Source organism: Amphibalanus amphitrite, unplaced genomic scaffold, assembly GCF_019059575.1.
Source record: "Amphibalanus amphitrite isolate SeventyFive unplaced genomic scaffold, NRLGWU_Aamphi_draft 000131F_arrow, whole genome shotgun sequence".
In the NCBI taxonomy this organism is placed as follows: domain Eukaryota; kingdom Metazoa; phylum Arthropoda; class Thecostraca; order Balanomorpha; family Balanidae; genus Amphibalanus; species Amphibalanus amphitrite.
Window position 1 is genome coordinate 881,663 of NW_024881626.1, and position 20,032 is coordinate 901,694.

General features: G+C 50.9%; 1 protein-coding gene across 1 annotated transcript; it reads right to left on the reverse strand.

The window, feature by feature from the left end:
• On the reverse strand, positions 1–19,436 carry LOC122381991 (uncharacterized protein K02A2.6-like). The gene is made up of 2 exons (XM_043366816.1): positions 19,380–19,436; positions 1–3,216 (listed from the first exon to the last, which is right to left on the reverse strand). The coding sequence occupies exons 1-2, from the start codon at positions 19,434–19,436 to the stop codon at positions 1–3; spliced, it is 3,273 nt and encodes a 1,090-aa protein (XP_043222751.1).
• Between the last annotated feature and the right edge of the window lie 596 nt (positions 19,437–20,032).

Consider the following 20,032-nt stretch of genomic DNA (forward strand, 5'->3'; position numbering starts at 1 on the left):
TCACGTAAATCGGCGCGGCAAGAATCGGCGGCGTCCTCGGGAGGAGGCCGGCAACTCACGGCGCGGGGTGCCGCCGACGGGCGCCCTCTGAGGCGGGCGCGGCCCACCGGGGGACCGGTCGCGAGCAGCGCCGGTGGCGGCCGGCAGCGCGACGTCAGCGACATCTGACGGGCGGGCGCTCTCTGTCGGCGCCGTAGGTGGCGCGGTGGACGCTGTCGGCTGCGGCGATGGCGGCTGGGGCTCGCCGGAGCTCGGAGGAGCCGGGTCGGCCGGCGGCGGCGGCGGCGGCGGTTCCGGCCCGTCGGTGCTCGGAGGTGCTGAGCCGGTCGGCGCCGCGTCTGGGATGCGGGCGAGGTGTGCAGCGTTCCTCTTTGTCCCGTCGGACAGGATGAAGGTCGCCGGGCCGAGCTGTCTGGCGATTCGGCGCGGGCTGGAGAACCGACTCTGGTTCTTGGGCACGTGCCCCTGTCGCCGCACGCGCACCGTGTCGCCAGGCTGGAGATCTGACGGCCGGGTGGCCTGTCGCGAGTCGTACCCGCGGCTGTTGCGCTGCTGCTGGGTAGCGACTCGCTGCTGTAGCGAGCTGTCGCGCGGCGGAGTCTCTGTGGTGACCGGCAGGTGCAGACGCATGCGCCGGCCGTGCAGGAGCGCCGAGGGTGACTGGCCGGTGGTGCAGTGCGGGGTCGCTCGGTACAGAGCGAGGCGCTGTCGCACGTGTCCGCTGAAGCTGGCGGCCGTCCGCGACTGCAGCTGTGTGGCCTCCTTGAGCCACACCTTCACCTCTCGGTTGAGCCGCTCCACTGCTCCGTTTCCGCGCGGCCAGTAGACGGCAGACGTGTGGTGTCTGATACCGCGCTGGGCCAGATACTGTCGGAACCTGTCGCTGGTGAACTGGGGTCCGTTGTCTGTCACCAGCTCGTCACACAGTCCCTCTCTGGACCAGGCCTGGCTCAGGAACTGGATGACGTCATCAGTCTCGATGGATGACGTCAGAGCGACCTCTGGCCACTTACTATGGTAATCCGTCATAGTAATGGCGTACTTTGCAGACGGTGGGGCGCCGGGGATCGGGCCCACGATGTCCAGTCCGAGCTTAGACCAGGGCCGGTCTGGAAGCTCGACCGGTTGCAGCGGCGCGGGGCGCGCCTGCTGCGTCAGCACGGCGTCCTTTGCGTGGCAGGACGGGCAGTCGGCGACCAGTGCAGCGGCGTCCTTCGACATTCCAGGCCACCAGGCGAGGTCGCGGAGGAGCTGCTTTGTTCGCACGACACCATCGTGCGCTCGGTGCGCCAGTTGGAGGTACTTTGAGCGGAGCGCGGCCGGGACGACGGCGCGGTCCGGGCCGCGCAGCACGACTCCGTCCTGGCGGACTTGCAGCTCGTTCCGCACGGCGAAGTAGTCGCGCGTCTCCGGCGTGCACTGGCGCGCGGCGTCGGGCCAGCCGGTGCGGATGACAGACCGCAGCTGCTCCATGACTGGATCGGCGGCCGACGCGGCACATACGTCGTCATCAGTGATGACGTCACTGACGTCATCGGTGAGCAGGGCGCCGGTGTCCGGCAGCGGCAGCCGCGACAGGGCGTCAGCCACTGGGATGCTGCGCCCGGGCCGGTACTCCACTGTGTACGAGTACGGCAGCAGGCGGGACTGCCACCTGGCGATGCGCGCGCCGGCGCGGTTGGACGTGTTCGGCGTGAGCAGAGTGGTGAGCGCAGAGTGGTCCGTCCGCAGGCTGAATGAACGGCCCCACAGGTACGTCCGCCAATGCTCGACAGCATTGACCGCGCTGAGGGCTTCCTTCTCGGAGACGGAGTACCGTGACTCGGCGTCGGTGAAGGAGCGGGACCAGTACGCCACCGGCCGCTCCTCGCCGTCCGGCTGGATCTGAGTGAGCATGGCACCGGCGCCGCGGTCGCTGGCGTCGGTCGTCACGATCGTCCGGAGGCGGGCGCTGAAGGGCTTCATCACCGGCCTGGCTGAGATGAGCCGTTTCACTTCGTTGAAGGCGTCGTTGGCCTCCTTGGTCCACTGGAACGTGGCGTCCTTCTTCAGCATGATGGCGAGGGGTCTCACCACGGCTGAGTACTGAGGCACGAACCTGCTGAACCAGCCGGTTGAGCCCAGGAGACTGCGCAGCTCCTTTACGTTGGTGGGAGGCGGGGCCTCGGCCACGGCCTTGGTGGTAGACAGGAGAGGTACCACTCCGTGTCTGGAGAGCTGATGACCGCAGAACTCCACCTCTGGCTGGCTGAAGGAGGACTTTTCTGTGTTGATGGTGACATTTGCCTGCTTGAGGCGGTCCAGCACGGTGCGGAGGCGCCTGTCGTGCTCGGACTGATCGCGGCCGGTGACCAGGATGTCATCCAGATAGTGTCCACAGCCGTCGATACCCTGCAGTAGATGACTGAGCAGCTTCTGGAACGCGCTGCCGCTAGACACCAGGCCGAACGGGACCCTGGTGTAGCGCATCAGGCCGTCTGGCGTGAGGAAGGCGGTGATGTCACGCGAGTCCTCGTGCAGACGCAGCTGGTGGTAGGCCGACTTCAAGTCGATCCTGCTGTAGAGGGTGCCACAGAGCTGGGACTCCAGCTCATCGATCGTGGGCAGTGGGTGAACCTCCGGGACGATTTGGCTGTTCGGCCCACGCAGGTCTACACAGACCCTGATCCTGCCGTCCTTCTTCCTTGAGACGGTCAGCGGGCTGATCCACTGAGAGGAGTCGATCCTTTCGATGATGCCTGCTTCCAGCAGACTGTTCAGCTCTGCCGAGACCTCCTCTCGCACGGAGAGGGGCAGCCGGCGCAGCTTGTAGGCAGTTGGTACAGCGTCCGGCTTCAGCTTGATTCGGTGGACGTAGCCCTCGATGGCAGGTAGCTCTGACGGGGCTGAGCCTGCCACCGTGTAGACGCTGTGCGAGGCTGGGTGGAGGGTGACTCCCAGGGCCTGCAGCAGGTCCATACCCATGATGGCCTCCGTCTTGTTGGTGTCCACCAGGTAGAAGTTTGTTGGCACAGCCTGATTATTGTAGGTCACTGTGGCAGGCAGCGTTCCCAGGACTGGGAGTGGCTGCTGGCCGAATCCGTAGAGCCGTGAGCTGGAGGGGCTGAACGCCACGCCTCTGAACAGCTCCTTGGCACGGTTCACACTCAGGAGTGAGCAGGTGGCACCCGTGTCCACCTGGAGAGGTACCTCCTGTGTGACGTCACCTGCAGTCACCTGGACGGTACAGGTGAGGCGTGACCCAGTGGTGGCAGCACAGGAGAGCACGTTCAGCTCCTTCACTGCCTTGTGGTGCTGTCGTTGAGCTGGCCTTGCTGGGGTTGCTCCACTGCCGCCTCTGCACCAGCTGGCGAAGGTTGTATACAATGGCCAGGTGGAACGTAAACTGTATTTCACACAAAATGGCGGAGTCACGTGAGGTCGTGTGAAAAGCGCTAAACTACTGCCATAGCGAACACTACAACATACAAACACATATCACTGGCCTTGGCCTAACTTGACCTGAAATGACCTCAGCAGCAAAAACCTGGTCGGGAAGTGTGACAAAGAGGTTCTAGCTGGCTTGGCACAAGAAAACGGCATCTTCATCGGTATATGATAAGCAGCGCACTTGATATCCAACGGTGACCGAAAACAGCAACATTTTTTTAATTTGACCTGACCTGGAAGGTCAATGACTGACCTGAGGAGGTAAAACTGGGTATCATTGGATTTGTCTCTTCCCAAAGAATATTTTTGGTCTTCACCGAAGCTCTATCTCCAACAGGAACGAAATGGCGCGGGGGGTGGCACCCCCCCCCCCATGTGCGTTCTAGGATGGGAAAATGGCATGTGCGGGCGAGGGCTAGAGCCTCGCGGAAAACAACGAGCGTGTGCGACGTTACTAGACGCAGCGATTGGTACCTACCCGATTTGACGGTCTCAGTCAACTGGTAACGTCTGAGGTCAAGTCAAGTGCCCCAAAGCACGGATTCAGAACCGTCGTGGTTGACTTGCTCAGGCGCTTCGAATGATATACTTTTTGTTCGGGTGTGGTGAACTTAAGGCGTTGACCCCGAGTCAAGGTCAGATGAGAGCTAATCAGGTCACAAAATTGGCCGAAGGAGGTCATTGGTATAACATTCGATTCGATAGGTCTTCCCGAGTCCGGTGGTGGCTATTCATTCCAGCAAAATAGAACGATTGATGCATAATATTATATTTTCTTAAGGACGTGGCCTTGGTCAAAGATCAAATTTATTCCAGAATTGTAAGGTCCTATATTTAAGGTCATATGTATTATAGATAATTCGACCCGTCCTGACGAGAGGAATAGGATGTGGCAAAATTGCAGTACGAGTAGCTACAAGCTTTGTAGCAAACGTTAGTGGAAGAATAATAGCTCTATTTACAAAATCGTCTATATAACTTTGGGTATCTGGCGTTCTTTGTATTCAAAAGGTCAAAGGTCAAATTGAAGGGGTCGTCAGCTGGCGGCTGGCGGCTGCCGGTCCGTCTGATGCCGCCGGCCAGTGTCCTTGGTCAGCGCAGCGGTAGAGTGGGCCGCGCGCTCGAGTCGGTCGCTCATTGGCCGGTGATCCGCGCCGGACGTCCTGGGGCGATGGGTCACGTGACCTGACCCGGCGAGGGGCTCTGTTCGCCTTCGCTGGGATTCTGAGCGCAGTAGCATATAGGGCCTTGGCAGTAGCAGCGCTGGGCGGCCGTGGCACACCACGAGTGACGATGTGGCGGTGCTGTGTTGTGCTGGATATTGTGTTGTGATACAATATAAGTGTGTTTTGAGCCCGCTAGCGAAGCCAAATGCTGCAGACACCACAGAGAAGTCTACCAAATTATTAATATACATAAACTCCTCGGGCTTATAAGCAAATTAATTTTGCCGGCGAGGGCAGGGGCGTCGCCGACGGGGGGGTCGGGGGGGTCGCGACCCCCCCACTCGTCAGAACCGGGGGGGTCGACCCCCCCACTTTTGGCGATGCTGAGTATGCTTTTTTTAGCTATCATGTCAGGGAAGTTGGCTTCAGCAACATCAACAAATACAACGTCAGATTCAGAATCGCTTCAAGAGCTCCCTAGTCCCTATTGCTTATAGGTCAATAATTAAGCTGTGGGCTAGAACATCAGCATGCCAATATGATTTTAGTCCCTTTTTATCCCTCAAATGAGCGAGCGCGTCAAAACTGACCCAAGCGTTCGTCTGATTGTCAAAATAATGGTTGCAGTCGATTCGTCGGACGACGTATCAGTAACTACGAGGTACCTACCTGGCTAGCCTCAGCCCTGCTACCCTCGGACCCTGCCTCGGACCTGCCTGCATAGGGGAAATGCAGGGGTCAGATGGTGGATCCCTCTGGGGCTTTCCTTATAAGACGCGCAAAAAGGAGTATATTGCAACGAAACTTCCAGTGACCTCGAGTTAATGAATTTTACACCTATTCTAAAAAAAAAATTGGCCCTGATTCGAATATGGATGACCTTGGTTAACTTTTTTGAGTTTTATTTGCTTCCACTTACAAGTGTGGTTTTTGGGGCTGATTTCGAGTTTAGCGCCCGTTTGAACCGTTTCAAGTAGTTTAGATAAATGATGGTTATGTAACATGTTACGAAGCTATCGTTGGTGGTTGTCAGTCACCCACTCTAGATGGCCGGCAGGAAGCCTGCTGGTCAACCTGACCTGACCCGACCCGATCTACCCAAAATGCATGGAGTCATCATCTTTGTTCAAGACTAACATCGAACTCGTACTCGGGACCCCGATAACAGCTACGGCTCACTAAGTTCTAGCAGGCGGCCAGATTTTTCCTACTTTTGGGCGTTGACCTAAGATGACCCGGCCAAGACCTTGAAATTGGGCATCATCGGCTTTCTCTCATCACGGGCAGCATTTTCGCTCTTCCGCGAAACTCTACCTCGATCAGGGGCCGAAAGCATGCCTTATGCGTTACGTTGGTAAACGTTTTACCTTAGCGACCCGCAAAATACGAATAAGAGCTACAGCAACACAGAAAGCGTATTCGATTGCTTTTTAAAGCTCTTTCGCCAACTTCGCCTCAGATATGACTTCGGGTCTATGGCTTCAGGCTTGTGTACCATAGAGTCCAAACAGCTAAACGGACGGATTTTGCCGAAACATTTGTTCTGTAACAACCTATGATTCAGTGAATGTGTATGATATTCACTATTCATGTTATCACCATCGTTTTTGTTTCGTCGAAACACGTCGCATGGCCTACAATTTGAACTTAAAAACTTGAATAGAAAACTTGACATCAGGTAAAGGTCATGACCTGACCGGAAAAGAACCTGCTGCCTATGGATCGATATGTGTTACTGAGCTGAACACACTCCAGGTGCTGTCATCGCTCTACAACGTCTCCATCAAAAGTTGTTGTCGAAAATGTGTTAGAGACCTTTGATGACCTAATGACTGACCATTTCAGTCACCACTGGTCATTAGCTGCACCTTATCTCTAAAATGAACAAAGTGTCATGGCTACAAAAGTATCTAGCGTTTTTAGCATATTCTTTCAAAGCAGAGGGCATCGTGCTTTTTCCCATATCTTATCATGATTGGTGAGGTCACACACCTATTTGACCTGACTTCGCTTCTCAGATGTAAAATCCCAGATTCATGAACTGTTGGCACTTATAATCCCATTCATTACACCAAATTTCAGACTTATAGGAGTCAGGAGATAATCTATAGGAATGACAAGATTGCAGTTTTAAGAGGCATTAAAACTGAACTTGACATGACATTGTTACCTGACCTCGGGTGACCTTTGCTTGATTTTTATGCACGATGCAAAACTGATGTACAATACGATATACCGCTGCTTTCGCGGCGCTGCGCGCCGAGGTTTTTCACCCCTACCCATCAAGACGAAGATCGGAAACCCGACCCCCCCACTCAAAAATCCCTGGCGACGCCCCTGGGCGAGGGTTAAGTTAGAGGGGACATAATAGCAGCGTCGGACCCCTCGCTCTGATGTTTTGCGGACGGCGGCAAGGGCACGGATTAACCGAATTAAATAAAGTTGTCCCCTCCCCCTCCCCTCCTGCCGCCGTCCCCTCCCTTGCGGACGGCGGCAAAGGCACGGATTAACCGAATTAAATAAAGTTGTCCCCCCTCATAGCATAGAAAGGGATCTATAACGGGCCATCCAGAGCAATAAAATGCATGCATGGTGCATGCTGTATGTGCTGTTCAACCCCATGCAGCCCAAAACCTTCGGAGGTGATAAAAAACGTGTGTTACCACTGCAAAGTATTCAACCTCGCGGCCACATGACATGAATGCTGCATGAGGAATGAAAATACCCTGTCGCTTCCGGTCAAGCTTGGCGTGGAGAAAAGCATAACAATGAGAAAATGAATGAGAATGAAGTATCATTGATCTTATCAGGCAATACTTCAGATCGTTCTAACGTGCTTGTGAGAATTTCAAATGAAATTACAAAAACAAATAGAAATATTGTGCGTGTGGTTTCGATAACATTAAAAAGACAAATTGTTCAACGATTATGTGCTTGTGACTCGGCGCATCTATTCACGTGGCACACAATGTGCTAAGTGCATTGTCGATGCAGCGTGTTCTCGATCATCGCCAGCCGAACGCTCTGCCGTCGACGCGCTGCGATTGGCCCGCTAATCCCCGGCTCTCATCTGATTGGTCGCTGCGGGAGAGAGTTCGGCTGACGATGCACCGGAAGCTGCGTCGTGTTACCTGTGTGTCGGCCGGCGGCGGCGGCGGCTGTCCGGCCGACCCGACCGCCCGACTTCCGACTCGACGGACGCTCTGTTTGGTCCTCGGTTGCCATGGCGACGCGTGCCGGTCACCGCCTCAGGGCGCTCGGGTCGCCGCCGCAGCCGACTCTCGGTGACGATTGGCTGCTCCGCCCGTACTCAATAGCCGAGATCGACCGCCGGTAAATGCGGCGCAATTATGACGAAAGCGCCGGGGCAGTCCGTGATCGCCAGAGTGGTGTGCTTATTTATTTAGCGCCGGTCGCCCGTGGAACAGGTGGGCACCATATCATGACGGTAGGCTATCACGATTACAATAGTCAAAGTTACACACGCAAGAATGAGGCTAGAGGTTAATGCTTACGGAATCCGTCGAGTTAGGAATCAAGATTCTTTGTCTGACAGGCCGTAAAGGCATCGGTTTCCTTTAATCGGCCATTCCCAGATTGCTAAAAGCTGGTGATATTTTGACGTAGGTAGGCTAGGTAGCAACCCATCTGCAGTTTCTCGATCCACATAAGGCAAAAACCTTTATGTACTGTGTGAGGGGGGGGGGTAGTCGAACTTAAGTCTGTTCTGATAGTCTGGGAGTCTGTTCATTGATAGTTGGACTGGAACAGATACTAAGATTTGTTGGTGTTGATTTACCTTTGTAGGATTTCACCAGTGATTTTCGAATTGATGGAATTTCAGGAAGATTCTAATAGAACTTTCTCAAACCGTTTCTCCTGTTGTGCTAACGGCTGAATACGCAGCTCAGACATTTGCTTAAAATTCCATACATGCATTCGCTGCCGTTTACAGAGCATTGCGATTTCGGCAGGATTCAAATGCGCCATATAGCCTCGTGACTGGTACGCCCTGTCCGTATACATGTCATCAACATCATCAACATTATTATCATCATCATCATCTCGACAGGAAAGTACAATTTTTTTTTTACAAAATATGTAATTATTAGGGATGCATATCTGCTTTTTAGTCGTATATGTGTGCGCTCCTTTATGAACAGAATATTACGTGATTGTCTTGTCCCACTCTCCACAACGTCGGCAATTCATCCCGTGATGTCACAAAACAGAGTACCGAAGCAAAAAGCAATGACGCCACACACGTCTTATTTCATTCCGTTTAGATACCTGAGGACCGAAAAGGGCTGCTGAATAGTAATGTGCTTCCAAAGAACGCTGACAAAACCGTGCCAGTAAAACCACGCATATCCGAGTAGGTACGTCCGAGTAGGTAGTAGATACGTAGGTATGTAAATATCGGTGCTCGGAACCCTGGTCGGTAACTCATCGGCCTTCACTCAACAGTACAGAGAACGATTTGCTATAACGCCTTTGCAACATGTTTTTGTCCATCCATTGAGCCTAGCCTAGCTTCAATTTGTATTGTAATGACAGCATGCCTCCTAGACCAAAGACCAAGCTTTGATCGGAACTCATTGCGTATTTCAACTTCCGCTATAAACGCCAAACTATGAGACCTTAGCTTAAGCTTACTTTTAAACAGTTACTGTTGCGTCTAAAACTAAAGCGCTTAAAGCGATTATAGAGGCTTAAAATAGGACCATGATACCCTCTTACTTATGCCAGTTAAGACTTAAGTAAAGTGAAACAATGTTGACTTCTCAACATTGTTCCCTTCACATTATCCATAATACACTAAATGCGTAAAGTCAGAGAGCATTGCTAGTACGGTAAGGGCATACTCGTTGGTGTACAAATTATGACTCATCCACAGATTTCTCACTGGATGACTCACTTAAACGTTATTCACACGTTCATTACGTCTGTGTGCTGAGAATGGATCACACGACATGACTCAGCCTATGTCCTGTGACCTGTCCTTCCTGTCCCCACTCAGGGCAGCTGTCGTGTAAAGCGCCCTCAAACTGCGCCTTTGTCCGAAATCCGGGGGTTGGCACTATGAACACCATCAAGCCGCCATTTTCAATGACTTTTGTCATTACACAAGCCGTTCTTCCGTTCTATTGTGGTAGGAACTTATTTTGCAACTGATGTATCAAAAGTTTTACATAACCATTGTAGCTTTAGGACGGGCAAAATCAAAGGACAGGCAAAATTCATAATGAAATTTAAGTAAAGAAAACTTCCAAAATATTTTGGAAAGGTCAGCTCCTTTCCTTGCTGTACATTTTGAGTTAATTTCCTCTGAGTCATTTCACCTTGTTTATTTGGCGGTCATTTCAGCAGTGAGCTGGTGATGAATCACTGGTACTACACCTGCTGGCCGTCTGCCCGGACCCTCTGACCGCACCTGTCCGGTGACTGGCTGACTGTGTCCCCCTCCTGCCCCGGGGGCACGCTGCACTGTACCGCTGGTCACCGGAAGGGGCCAGTCCGACCCCACGCGGCCGCCGCTCGGACAGACACCTGCACACCTCCGCCGGAGCCCCGCCCAGTCGCCCCGAGTCCCATTACCGGCGTGGGAGTGGATGGACGCGCGGCGCAGACGGCGGACTTTGGTCGAGGATCTGCTGTGGCCGGCGGCGACTCGGGAGAGCTGGGATGGCTTCCGGAGCGAATACAAAGCCCGTGGAAGGTGGAGGCGGGAGCGGTGAGACGGCCACGCCCGCTGGTGGCCGCAGGCACGGCGGAGCAGGTGTCAGACCACCTGATCAGAGATGGCTGCCAAATGGCAGAACTAGACACCTCACCAGTGAGATGCCAACCGTCATAAATCACTGTCGTGCAGGATTTCCTATTACAGGGTGGAAAGTAATTACGCGAACATACTTTTTCGTCTTATAGCAATGGAAAAAGCGGCGGTGACATAAAAATTTCATCTTTTCATATATTTCTATTTATGTGCGATACACTGACAAAGGCGTTCAGGCATAATTGACATGAGCATGTCAAGCACTGTTGGCCAAAGCTTAGTCCACGCCTCCTGGAGCTGTCTGGTGAGGCAATCGATGTTAGTGGCTACTAGCAGCTCTTAGACGCTCTCCTGAAGAGTCGCCTGGATATTTTTGATCAAATTGAGGTCTGGGCTATTCCCAGATTGACCATTATATGCCCAGAAGAAGAACGGGTTCTCAAAGCACCAGTCTTGCGTCTTTTTGGCCGTGAGAGGAAGGACTTTATCAATCATGAAGAAGAGTTTCTTTGCGTCGGGCACAAAAGTGCGCTCAATCATTTTGCCCCTTTTGGTGCATTGATGGATTAGATAAAGAGACTCGTCTGGAAGGATGTTCCACTAGTTGTATACTTTATTTTTTGTGGCCTTGTTGGTCACTACAGGGTGTCTCAAAAGTTCGCTTACAGGTACCAGCCATGCTTTTTTGTCAATAATTCTGAATCAACATGAAATTAACAGTCGAAATTTTGCATGGGCATTGGTAACAACCTTCCTCAAGCAGCTTCATTGTTTTCAAGCGCATTCGACCCTTCATGAGCTCACAAAAAGGGTTCACCTCTGACCATGGATCAGGCATGAAAATGGAGGTCGCATACTCGGGTCGGCTGAGAAACTCTCTGCTTCACGAGTAATGGGAATGGTTAGGTCGGAAATGACACATGGCAAAGTGTCGGCGAGGATGAGTACAACATGATGGTCATCTAATAAAAACGGTGGCTAAAATTTTTGAAGGACAAAACCATGCGAGACTAACAGCGCTTTGAACGACCCTTGTACCGCAGCAGACTCGTGCTCGGGAAAGCAGCTGAAAATGCAGTCCTAACTATTGAAAACTGACTAGAAGCTCACAGACAGAGGTTACCCAGTTTCAAAAATTGCAGGTCATCATAAAATAAAGACAAAATATCATTAAAAATTGTTTATGATATCTATAACGCTAAATTTTGAGGGAAAATAATGCGAAAATCGTCAATGCCGAGGACAAGTGACCCTCCAAAAGTGTCAATTAATGTAAAGTTTTATCTAATGAAGTTTCAAGAGGCAGCTCTGGAGCAAATAGCTTTCTTTTACACACAAAATCTGGACAAAACCGCACGATGGACAGGTTTTGGCCGTTTACAAAGCAGAACCTCTCCTGAGGAAAACACTCCGGAACCCAGCGAAGGTCTTGGCATTGGGAATGACGAGCGTTCGGGATTCGCAAATTTTGCAAAATGTGTCTAAGAAACAGATGGCCGACACATTCTGCTACGATATGCTGCGAAAAATTTGCCCCTGGCACTTCCCATTTGTTCAGGAATGGGGTTGTTTTGAAAAGGAAAATGGTGCTTGGGAGGTCGGCGCCAGTCATTCATGAAGGAGTTAGCGCCAGAGAAGACCTACAAAATACTCACGGATGGTGTTGATGCAAGCTATCGGCTTTCAGGGAGAAGCGGATGTTGCCGGGGAGCTCGTCAAACCTAAATCCGACGCAGAAACTACGGGGGATTCCCCTACAAGAGCTTGAAAGCTGGTAACCTTTTATCAGCCTCCGGCAGCTGACGGAGTGACGAAAATCGGTATGGGCAAATATTTTTGGAGATACAGCAAAGGGTTTGGTTTCCAACCTTCCGAATCAGTTGTCAAAGCATGCATATTTGTCTAGTGTACACACGAACACCAAAACCTAAGATTTTTGGCCGGTTCTTATATGCTTTATTGACATGGGAAATGTGTAAACGAACTTTTGAGACACCCTGTACATGCAATTCTGACACCATCCGGGCGCTCATAACACGCTGATGTGTGTTTCTTTGCCGGATGTTTGAAGGTTGGGACGGGCGGGACGTCGGACGCATCAGCAGCCCCCAACGCGTTGTTCTGCAGGTTTGACGGATGAAATAGCTTCGAAGATGTCTCACCCAACCACAAAGCCAGCTGCCTGTCCTCCTCTGTTCAGGTTTGGCGGTCTTAAGAAAACTTAAATTGACAATCCTGCTGTTAATTCATGAATTTTGGCCATCTCGATTGTTTGTACGGCTTGATTTTCTAATTTTCACGGATTTATGTATGAATCGTGATATCTTAGATGGGGTACCCGGCCAAAGTAAACCATTTCGCCTGTTTTCGGGTCGACTGTTGTCGTTTGGTCGCGGAAATGGTGACCACCCATTCGGCGCCTGAATTCGCCGAGGTTTTACTGCCGCCAACGGCTTTGCTTTTTAAGTCCTCTTAAGTTTTATTATGCTTCAACCAAACGTGTAATTGAGTAATGCTGGTGCCGAGACCGTTCCGAGTCCCTTCCGCACCAATCCAGCCAAAATAATCACAAACGCTTTCCCTGGCAACTTCAAATTGATCTCTTTGCCCATTTTGGTCTTGAGCAGCGTATGGCGTCAGCACCACTCGAAGCCGAGAGGTGTTGTAGACCTTCCAAGTCATTTTTCAAAGTAAGGTCACTTTTGTTAGATGAGGCGACAACAAACACGACCAGTCATGTTCCAGAACAGCCCGCGCTCATGCAAAATCTCCACTGACAGGCGAAATTGTAAGAAAATACATGTTCGCGTAATTACTTTCCACCCTGTACAGGGTGATCATTTTGGAATGATATAAAAACAATTGTTAATGGCAGCCATGTTTTAAGCTGGATAGTTAAATAAAACACACTCATCGGGGGAACTGCACGGGGGAACGTTTTGTCTGGAACACACCGTCGACCGTCAATGTCTATAGCCGGCTTAGAGGAGGTGCTCAAAATATACACCTCTCGCGGACGGCCGGCCAGCTAGGCTTCGCCCGACACCGTTGTATCTCGTCATTTTCCGCTGGTTATCGTCGTGAAATGCTCCGGGTTAAGTCCTCTATACTACCAACTTTAGATGAATAACTGGGTTGCATCGTTACGCTAAGGTATCCGAAAAGGGTGTGATATAAAACGGATATTATATTTATCGAGCCTTGGAACAAACTTGGGCAATGTTGATAAAAAGTGTCCCAATGTCCTTCATGTATAGCAGCTCGTAAAATCAAAATACATGTATAGTGTCCTTTTTTGCAGGAGGTGACTGTCTTTTTATACCATTTCAAAATGATCACCCTGAAGCACCATCAGCGCAGCCTCTTTCCTATTCCTGCCCAGCAAGTCCTATTATATAATTCATTTCCTTTATTTATAAAGCTTGTTGACATCTCGACCTGTTGTCTGTTGAGACTCCCTCACGTTGTGAATGATATGCAAAAACACTTATAAACCAATCACTATGAAGTATCCAAACATATTTATTGCATGCGTTCTGAAATTATTAATGGTTTATCACAATAAAACAAATTATCGTGATAACAGACGTTAATTCAAAGTACGTTTTTTCGGCTACCAGCCGTTTATTGTTTTTGCCTCGACTTCTTGACCTTTTTTACATCGAGTTCGTTGCCAAGACCTTGATGCGAAGGACGAAAATTCGAAATGAAAACAATAAACGACTGGGAGCCGAAACAAAACGTACTTGAATCAAGATCATGTTTTCCAAAAAGGCACACTATTCAACCTTACTGAAAAAGACAAACGCGGTAGTGCAACAATCATTGCTCTATAGATCAATTTTGATGAAATTTACCAAAAAAAAAACTGGATCCCAATTTAAGGATCTTTGACCTGACCTCAGAGGTTACCGGTAGACCTGAGGTCGCTCAGTGTCTCTATTTCCAAGAAGCAGCCATAGCAGGAAATTATTGAGTTGCTTATCTTCCGAAAAAAAACAAATCACATACTTGGCAATTTTTTTGCCTTAAGTTAAATTAAAGTCTTTGGCAGGTAGGTAACACTCGCGAGCATCGTATAACAGGCTAACATTGAACACTGAATCGGAAGATGACCCTACATCATGGTTAACCGTATAGTTCAAAGTAGAGGTAGCAAAAGATGAAAATTTTGGGAACCAGACTCGAACCAGACCCGGCTGGACATTTCTGGAACCAGTCGGACCGGCCTTAGTTGGAATCGAAACCAGTTGGACCCGGTTCCCCAAAAGTCAATTAATACAAACTACTTGTAGGTATCATTAGTTGCATCATGTAAAGCAGCCTATTTCCCACTGGGAATACTCATGAGCTACTGTGTGCCAAGAAACATTCACTTCATTCACTTCATATTTTGCAATAATGTGTAGTGTGCAAGATGTACAGTTTATGGGAGGACCCGGTTGGACCCGTCAGAAAATTTCCAGGAACCGGTCTGGACCCATATGGGTCCAGACTGGTTCTTTGGACCGGAACTTCGGGTCCACCTTTTGCCACCTCTAGTTCAAAGACAAAAGCCTTTGATAACCTCTTTTAGTTAAGTTATGCAAGAGCGATGGAACACCTCCGATGTGTTCAGCTCAGCTGCTCAACACTGAACAGTGTGGCAGCGTCTCGGGCCAGTGGCGCCACCTTCCCCGTCACGTGAAGCACCCGTGGTTGAGCACATGGAATGTCCAGACTTGGTCCAGACCAGAGTGAGAATACTGACCTCTGGTGTCGGTTTGGTGAAGCTCTCGCTCTCGTCGTTCTCGCTGGGTGCCAGCTCATCGGTAATGGGGTGTTGGATGTCCGTTTATTCGAGCCTTGTATAAATACCAAAATGTATTAGATATACCTGAAGTTTGATAGTGACCATATAGCTAAACGTCGACGACTAAGTGACCTCACTTCCATCGAAGCATGTGATTCGGGTCAGTCAGCATGGAGTTGAGACCATTTTATGAGAATAAAGGTAGACGAGATTAAATAAAAGGATTTACAGTTTACACTCACCCAAACCTTTCTCAGGACACACCCACCCGCATCTTCCTCACTTTCCTCTTTATGCCGGCCTGGACTGGCGATAATGGTCACCAGACAGCCGATGGTGATGGCAATCCCACACCAGGACTACATACACCCTCTCCGGGGTAACCGTTGGAGCGGCAGGGTGGGCCGTTTGAACAGGACACGAACGTCCCACCGGGATGGTAGTGTCCGCGTCAGTGGTCAACACAATCCAATGTCTGCGCCCTATCCTATCATCCTATGACAATGCAGTGGCATTTTTAGGCCGAAAGATCTTACTCCAAATAAGAGCAATAAGCCTGTCCCTGTAGCTCAGTTGGTAGAGCGCTGGACTCCCGGTAGTGAGAGCCTTGGGTTCGAGTCGCTCCGGTGCTCGATAGTTGAGACTCCTGACGGGGATGGTCTGCGATTGGTGGGAGCAGCCGCAGCCAGTTGAAGTCATTTGAGTGGGACAGGCCGTGTCCGGCTTTGAAGGGGGTGTTCAACTTTGGCATCTAAATTATACCCGGAATTGCGTGACCGGACGGTAGGGGTCGGGGTCTACGCAACAAGCTCTGATTAGCGTAGGCTCTGTCAATCCGTCCATTCAAACATTCGAGCTAAATTTATTTTACAAAATTAGCGTTAGCCAGGCACGTACCCAGGATTTCGCCCAGGAGGGGGCCACCTGCTTCCGAAGGGGCCCTTAGGTCACCCGGGGGCCCCCAGGCCGCCAAGGCGACCAGGAGCCCCAGGCAACCAGGGGCCCTCATGCGACCAGGCCCCCGCTACCAGGGGCCCCCTTGGCGACTAGGGGCCCCAGACGATCAGGGGCCCCATGTGACCAGAGGCCCCCATGCGACCAGGCCCCCCGGCTACCAGGGCCCCCTAGGCGACTAGGGACCCCAGGCAATCAGGGCCCCCCATGCTACCAGGCCCCGGCTACCAAGGGCCCCCTAGGCGACCAGGGGCCCAGGAAACCGGGGGCCCATCGGGTCATCAGGGGCCCCTCGGATAACCAGGGGCACATTATACATATATGAAACTTTGATATCATTTTTTCTTCCTAGTAAAAGACGTTTTATCCAGTGTTTGAAAAAAATATACCGGGGCCTGAGGGGCCCCCTGAGCGCCTTCGGCGCTCAGGAGGGGGCCATGGCCCCCGTGGCCCCCCCCCCATTGGGTACGTCACTGGCGTTAGCAATTAGAATAAAAGAGCATGACCCAAACTAAAAAGGTCCTACATCTAACTTCGGTATCACTAATATGTCTATATTGCGAGATAGAAACACCAGTCCCCTCAAATTGACAGGTTATGGGAAGATTTTTGCGATCGGATTTTCGAAAGGTTTTGGTCCCATAAATCATTTAGTTGGGCTCCAACTTTGACCACAGCTCATCAGAAAGTGTGCAATGTCTCATCTCACACTATGCCTTTCTCTGCAGGTTGCAACAAAGCAGCGGAAGATCGAGATTTACGATGGAGTTGGCCTGTCTGTTTCTGAAAGCTGAGATTCACTCCATTGCCTGCAGGTAGCGCTGTGAGCAGTGATCAGCCCGTGGTCTGTTGTGATCTCTACAGAGCTGAATGTTGTTTGCCATTTTATCATTTTGTTCGTTACCAGGCATTGCTCTGGAATAATTATTCACATTTGTGGTTGCAACTGTTTGAGTTCACGGGCGCTGTGTGTTTTCTTTTTCTTTTATTTATTTTTCATCTCTCTTTTATCTAAGCTAGCCAGGCTCAGTCCCATGAGTAAGACCATTACTGGGTCATGGAATTAAAGGAGAGGCGTTGACTGACACGACTACCAAAGTGGTAAGTGCCACTGCGGCTAAGAATCCCCAAGCTTCATCGAAAGAATTGTGCCCGGTAGAGCAGACCACCGAGATGCTAACACGGTGGCACCTGCCTGGTGCACTGTTGTCTCTATTGATGAAAGCGTTTTGACAAAATAAAACTCAAATATCGTGGCCCAGTTCATCCAGAAACCTTTCATTGTGAGCTGAGCCTCGTTGGTTGTTGGCAATACTCCATGATTATAAACTTTAGGCGATTGGAATAGCGGCAGTGTTCAGTGGTCATCGGCCCGGACATGTGGATGGGTGTCCTCTGTGTAAGTTTGTTTGTTTGTTTGTTTGTTTGTTTTCACTTTTTGTGACGGGACCTCCTGGCTGATGGTGCGGTCGGGGTGTCTTGTCCAACAGTCTTAGAACCTATCGAAGTTTAAGCTGTGAACCGCAGTAAGTTTTTCAGCACATAGGTATCTATAGGCTCTATAAACATCACTTTGAAGGAAGGAGGCAGTTGGGCCATAGGACCGTTAGTGGAGTCGTGACCAAGATTTCTAGGCTGGCCGTGCTATATGTAGATATCATTTACTCATGTTGTCATATCTGGTCCTGCAGGTGCAGTGGCTGATAATTATGAACTACATGCAGCATGATCTAAGCTGATTAGCTAGTCCGCCGTCTATCGCGTGTCGGCTAGACCCGACCCGGTTAGACCCGGCTAACAGACCAGTGCTGAACGCTTTTTCTGTGCGCAGGCAATATGATGACACTTCAATTCCCTCAAATGTAAAAAAGTGAGCTGCTGAGCTGTGAAAGGCATGGAACATGGGCTGGAACCTAGAAGAATACCTAAAGTATCACGAATTATTTCCATGAGTGAAGTAGCCTTTTCATTTCTATTTAACGCGTTTGGTAGACTCACATTGTTTAGAGGGCGCATCAGAGGGTTCAATGCTCTCACATCAGATATTTTTTTATATTTTTATTTCAACATTACATAGCTGTGTGTCCGTAGCGGAATTGTGCACACGTTGCACCACACCACACACTACACACATGTACACACGTACACATCATACATAGTATACCCTTAATTAAAAAACATAACATCAACATGACTAAAAACATTATTAAAATTATGCAGCCCACCTGGCCCGGCCGGGCGGTGATTAACCCCCGGCATTCACCGCCCGACCCCGGGGAGATCTGGGGGATACCCCCCCCCCCGGCCGGGGAGATCTGGGGGATACCTCCCCGGCGCTCCAGGCGGGCCGCCCCCCTCCCCCCCCCGCATCGCCGCGCATTTCTGCGAGGCGGTGTCCCAGTCCAACGGCCCGGCCCGACAGTCACCGCGCCGGCTGGCCGGTCTCACATCAGATATTAGTGAGTGCATGCCGCATTCCACCAGGCCGTGATCCGGTGGCGACTCGTTCATTGTTGATGCCCTGTTTGACGTTGACAAATGCGGCGGTTAGGCGCCGGCGCGCCCTGAGACGCTCCTGCCCCGTCGCTGTCTCATCCCTGATCGGCCTGTCCTGCGGCCGCTGGCATCGAATTCGAGCAGCAAGGTCACATCATCTGTGCCGACCGGGCTATCAAATAAGCTCGGCCACTGCACCAGAGGTGTGGAAACAGGTGCGGCCAAAATATGAAATATGGAGCAATGGAAATCGAGCCATGCCGCTGTATGTATCAAGCTCGTGTGCCGTATGTGTACGGTATAAATAAATGTTTCGGGCAATGACATGATGCGAGTGAAATTATTGTGAACCCAAAACTGCCAACGGATCACCAAGAACGAATGAGCTTTTTGATGTTTTCCTATGGGATACGTTCAAGTGTCTGGCTCAAGACACTGTCAGCTACTTGAACTTGCACTGTCTTTACATGCGTAAAAGTGCTTTGCAAGAAACTTAATAATGCAATTTCTCGGCTGACTCCTACTCAGAAAACTCAGGTCATATCGAATCAAGTTACTTTACGGTACGAGAGTCGTAGAACAAGAATACTGAACATTCAAAACTGTTGTCGAATCGGTTTCCGTGTACAGTGTGGGGCAGAAAGATTTACCTCTTGATTTTCTTAAATATTTCGGCCCTGAACAAAGATATCAAATTGATTTCTGGCCCATATATGCAGCAGCATGTACACTTCTCAGCAACGGCATTATGGCTTAATATGGTCACCTTGTCCTTCACCACTGCCTCGAAACGTTCTTCTGCGGAGGGGCACGAGCGCCGCATGGTGTCCCCGCCAAGATTCGACGGTGCCGTCTCAAGGGCCAGCTTCAGGGCGGCGATTCTGCTGTGTGCTGCTGCGCACACCCTCCTCTCCAAGATGGTCCAGATTGCGAAGTCCATCGGGTTCAGGTCTGGACTTGATGATGGCCGAATGTCTGTGTCCCAGAACCCAGGCATGTGGGTCTTCCACCACGGTTGAGCGATGTTGGCCGTTTGCGGCGGCGCACCGTCCTGGACGAAGACGTATCCGTCTCGGAACGACTGAGTGACCCAAGGCAAAACATGTTCCTCCAGCAGATGGACTTAAACCTGTACATTAACTTTCACAGCCTCCTTGATGAAGACCAAGGATCCTTTTGAGCCGTCGGATGCGACGGCAGCCCAAACCAAGACACCAGCAGGCTTCTGGCGACGAAAAATGGTGCGAATAGCAGGATCAATGCTGGATGAACCATCTGCCAAAAATTTGACGTTTTGGGAGTGTCTCTGGGGCTCAAGCATGAACATGTTGTCATTGGACCAGAAGAATGCCTTGTTACCGGCGCTCCTGATTTCCTCCAATGTTTTTTTGGGTCCTGTGTAGCCGCTTTTCCCTGGAT

Bases quoted from the DNA above. Each gene is read 5' to 3' on its own strand.
- LOC122381991 (XM_043366816.1), bottom strand. From the start codon at position 19,436: ATGCGGCGCTCGTGCCCCTCCGCAGAAGAACGTTTCGAGGCAGTGGTG. The intron at 3,217-19,379 runs GTGACCATATTA...TGTACCGTCCAG, and splicing joins AGGCAGTGGTGAAGGACAAG to GTGACTGCAGGTGACGTCAC.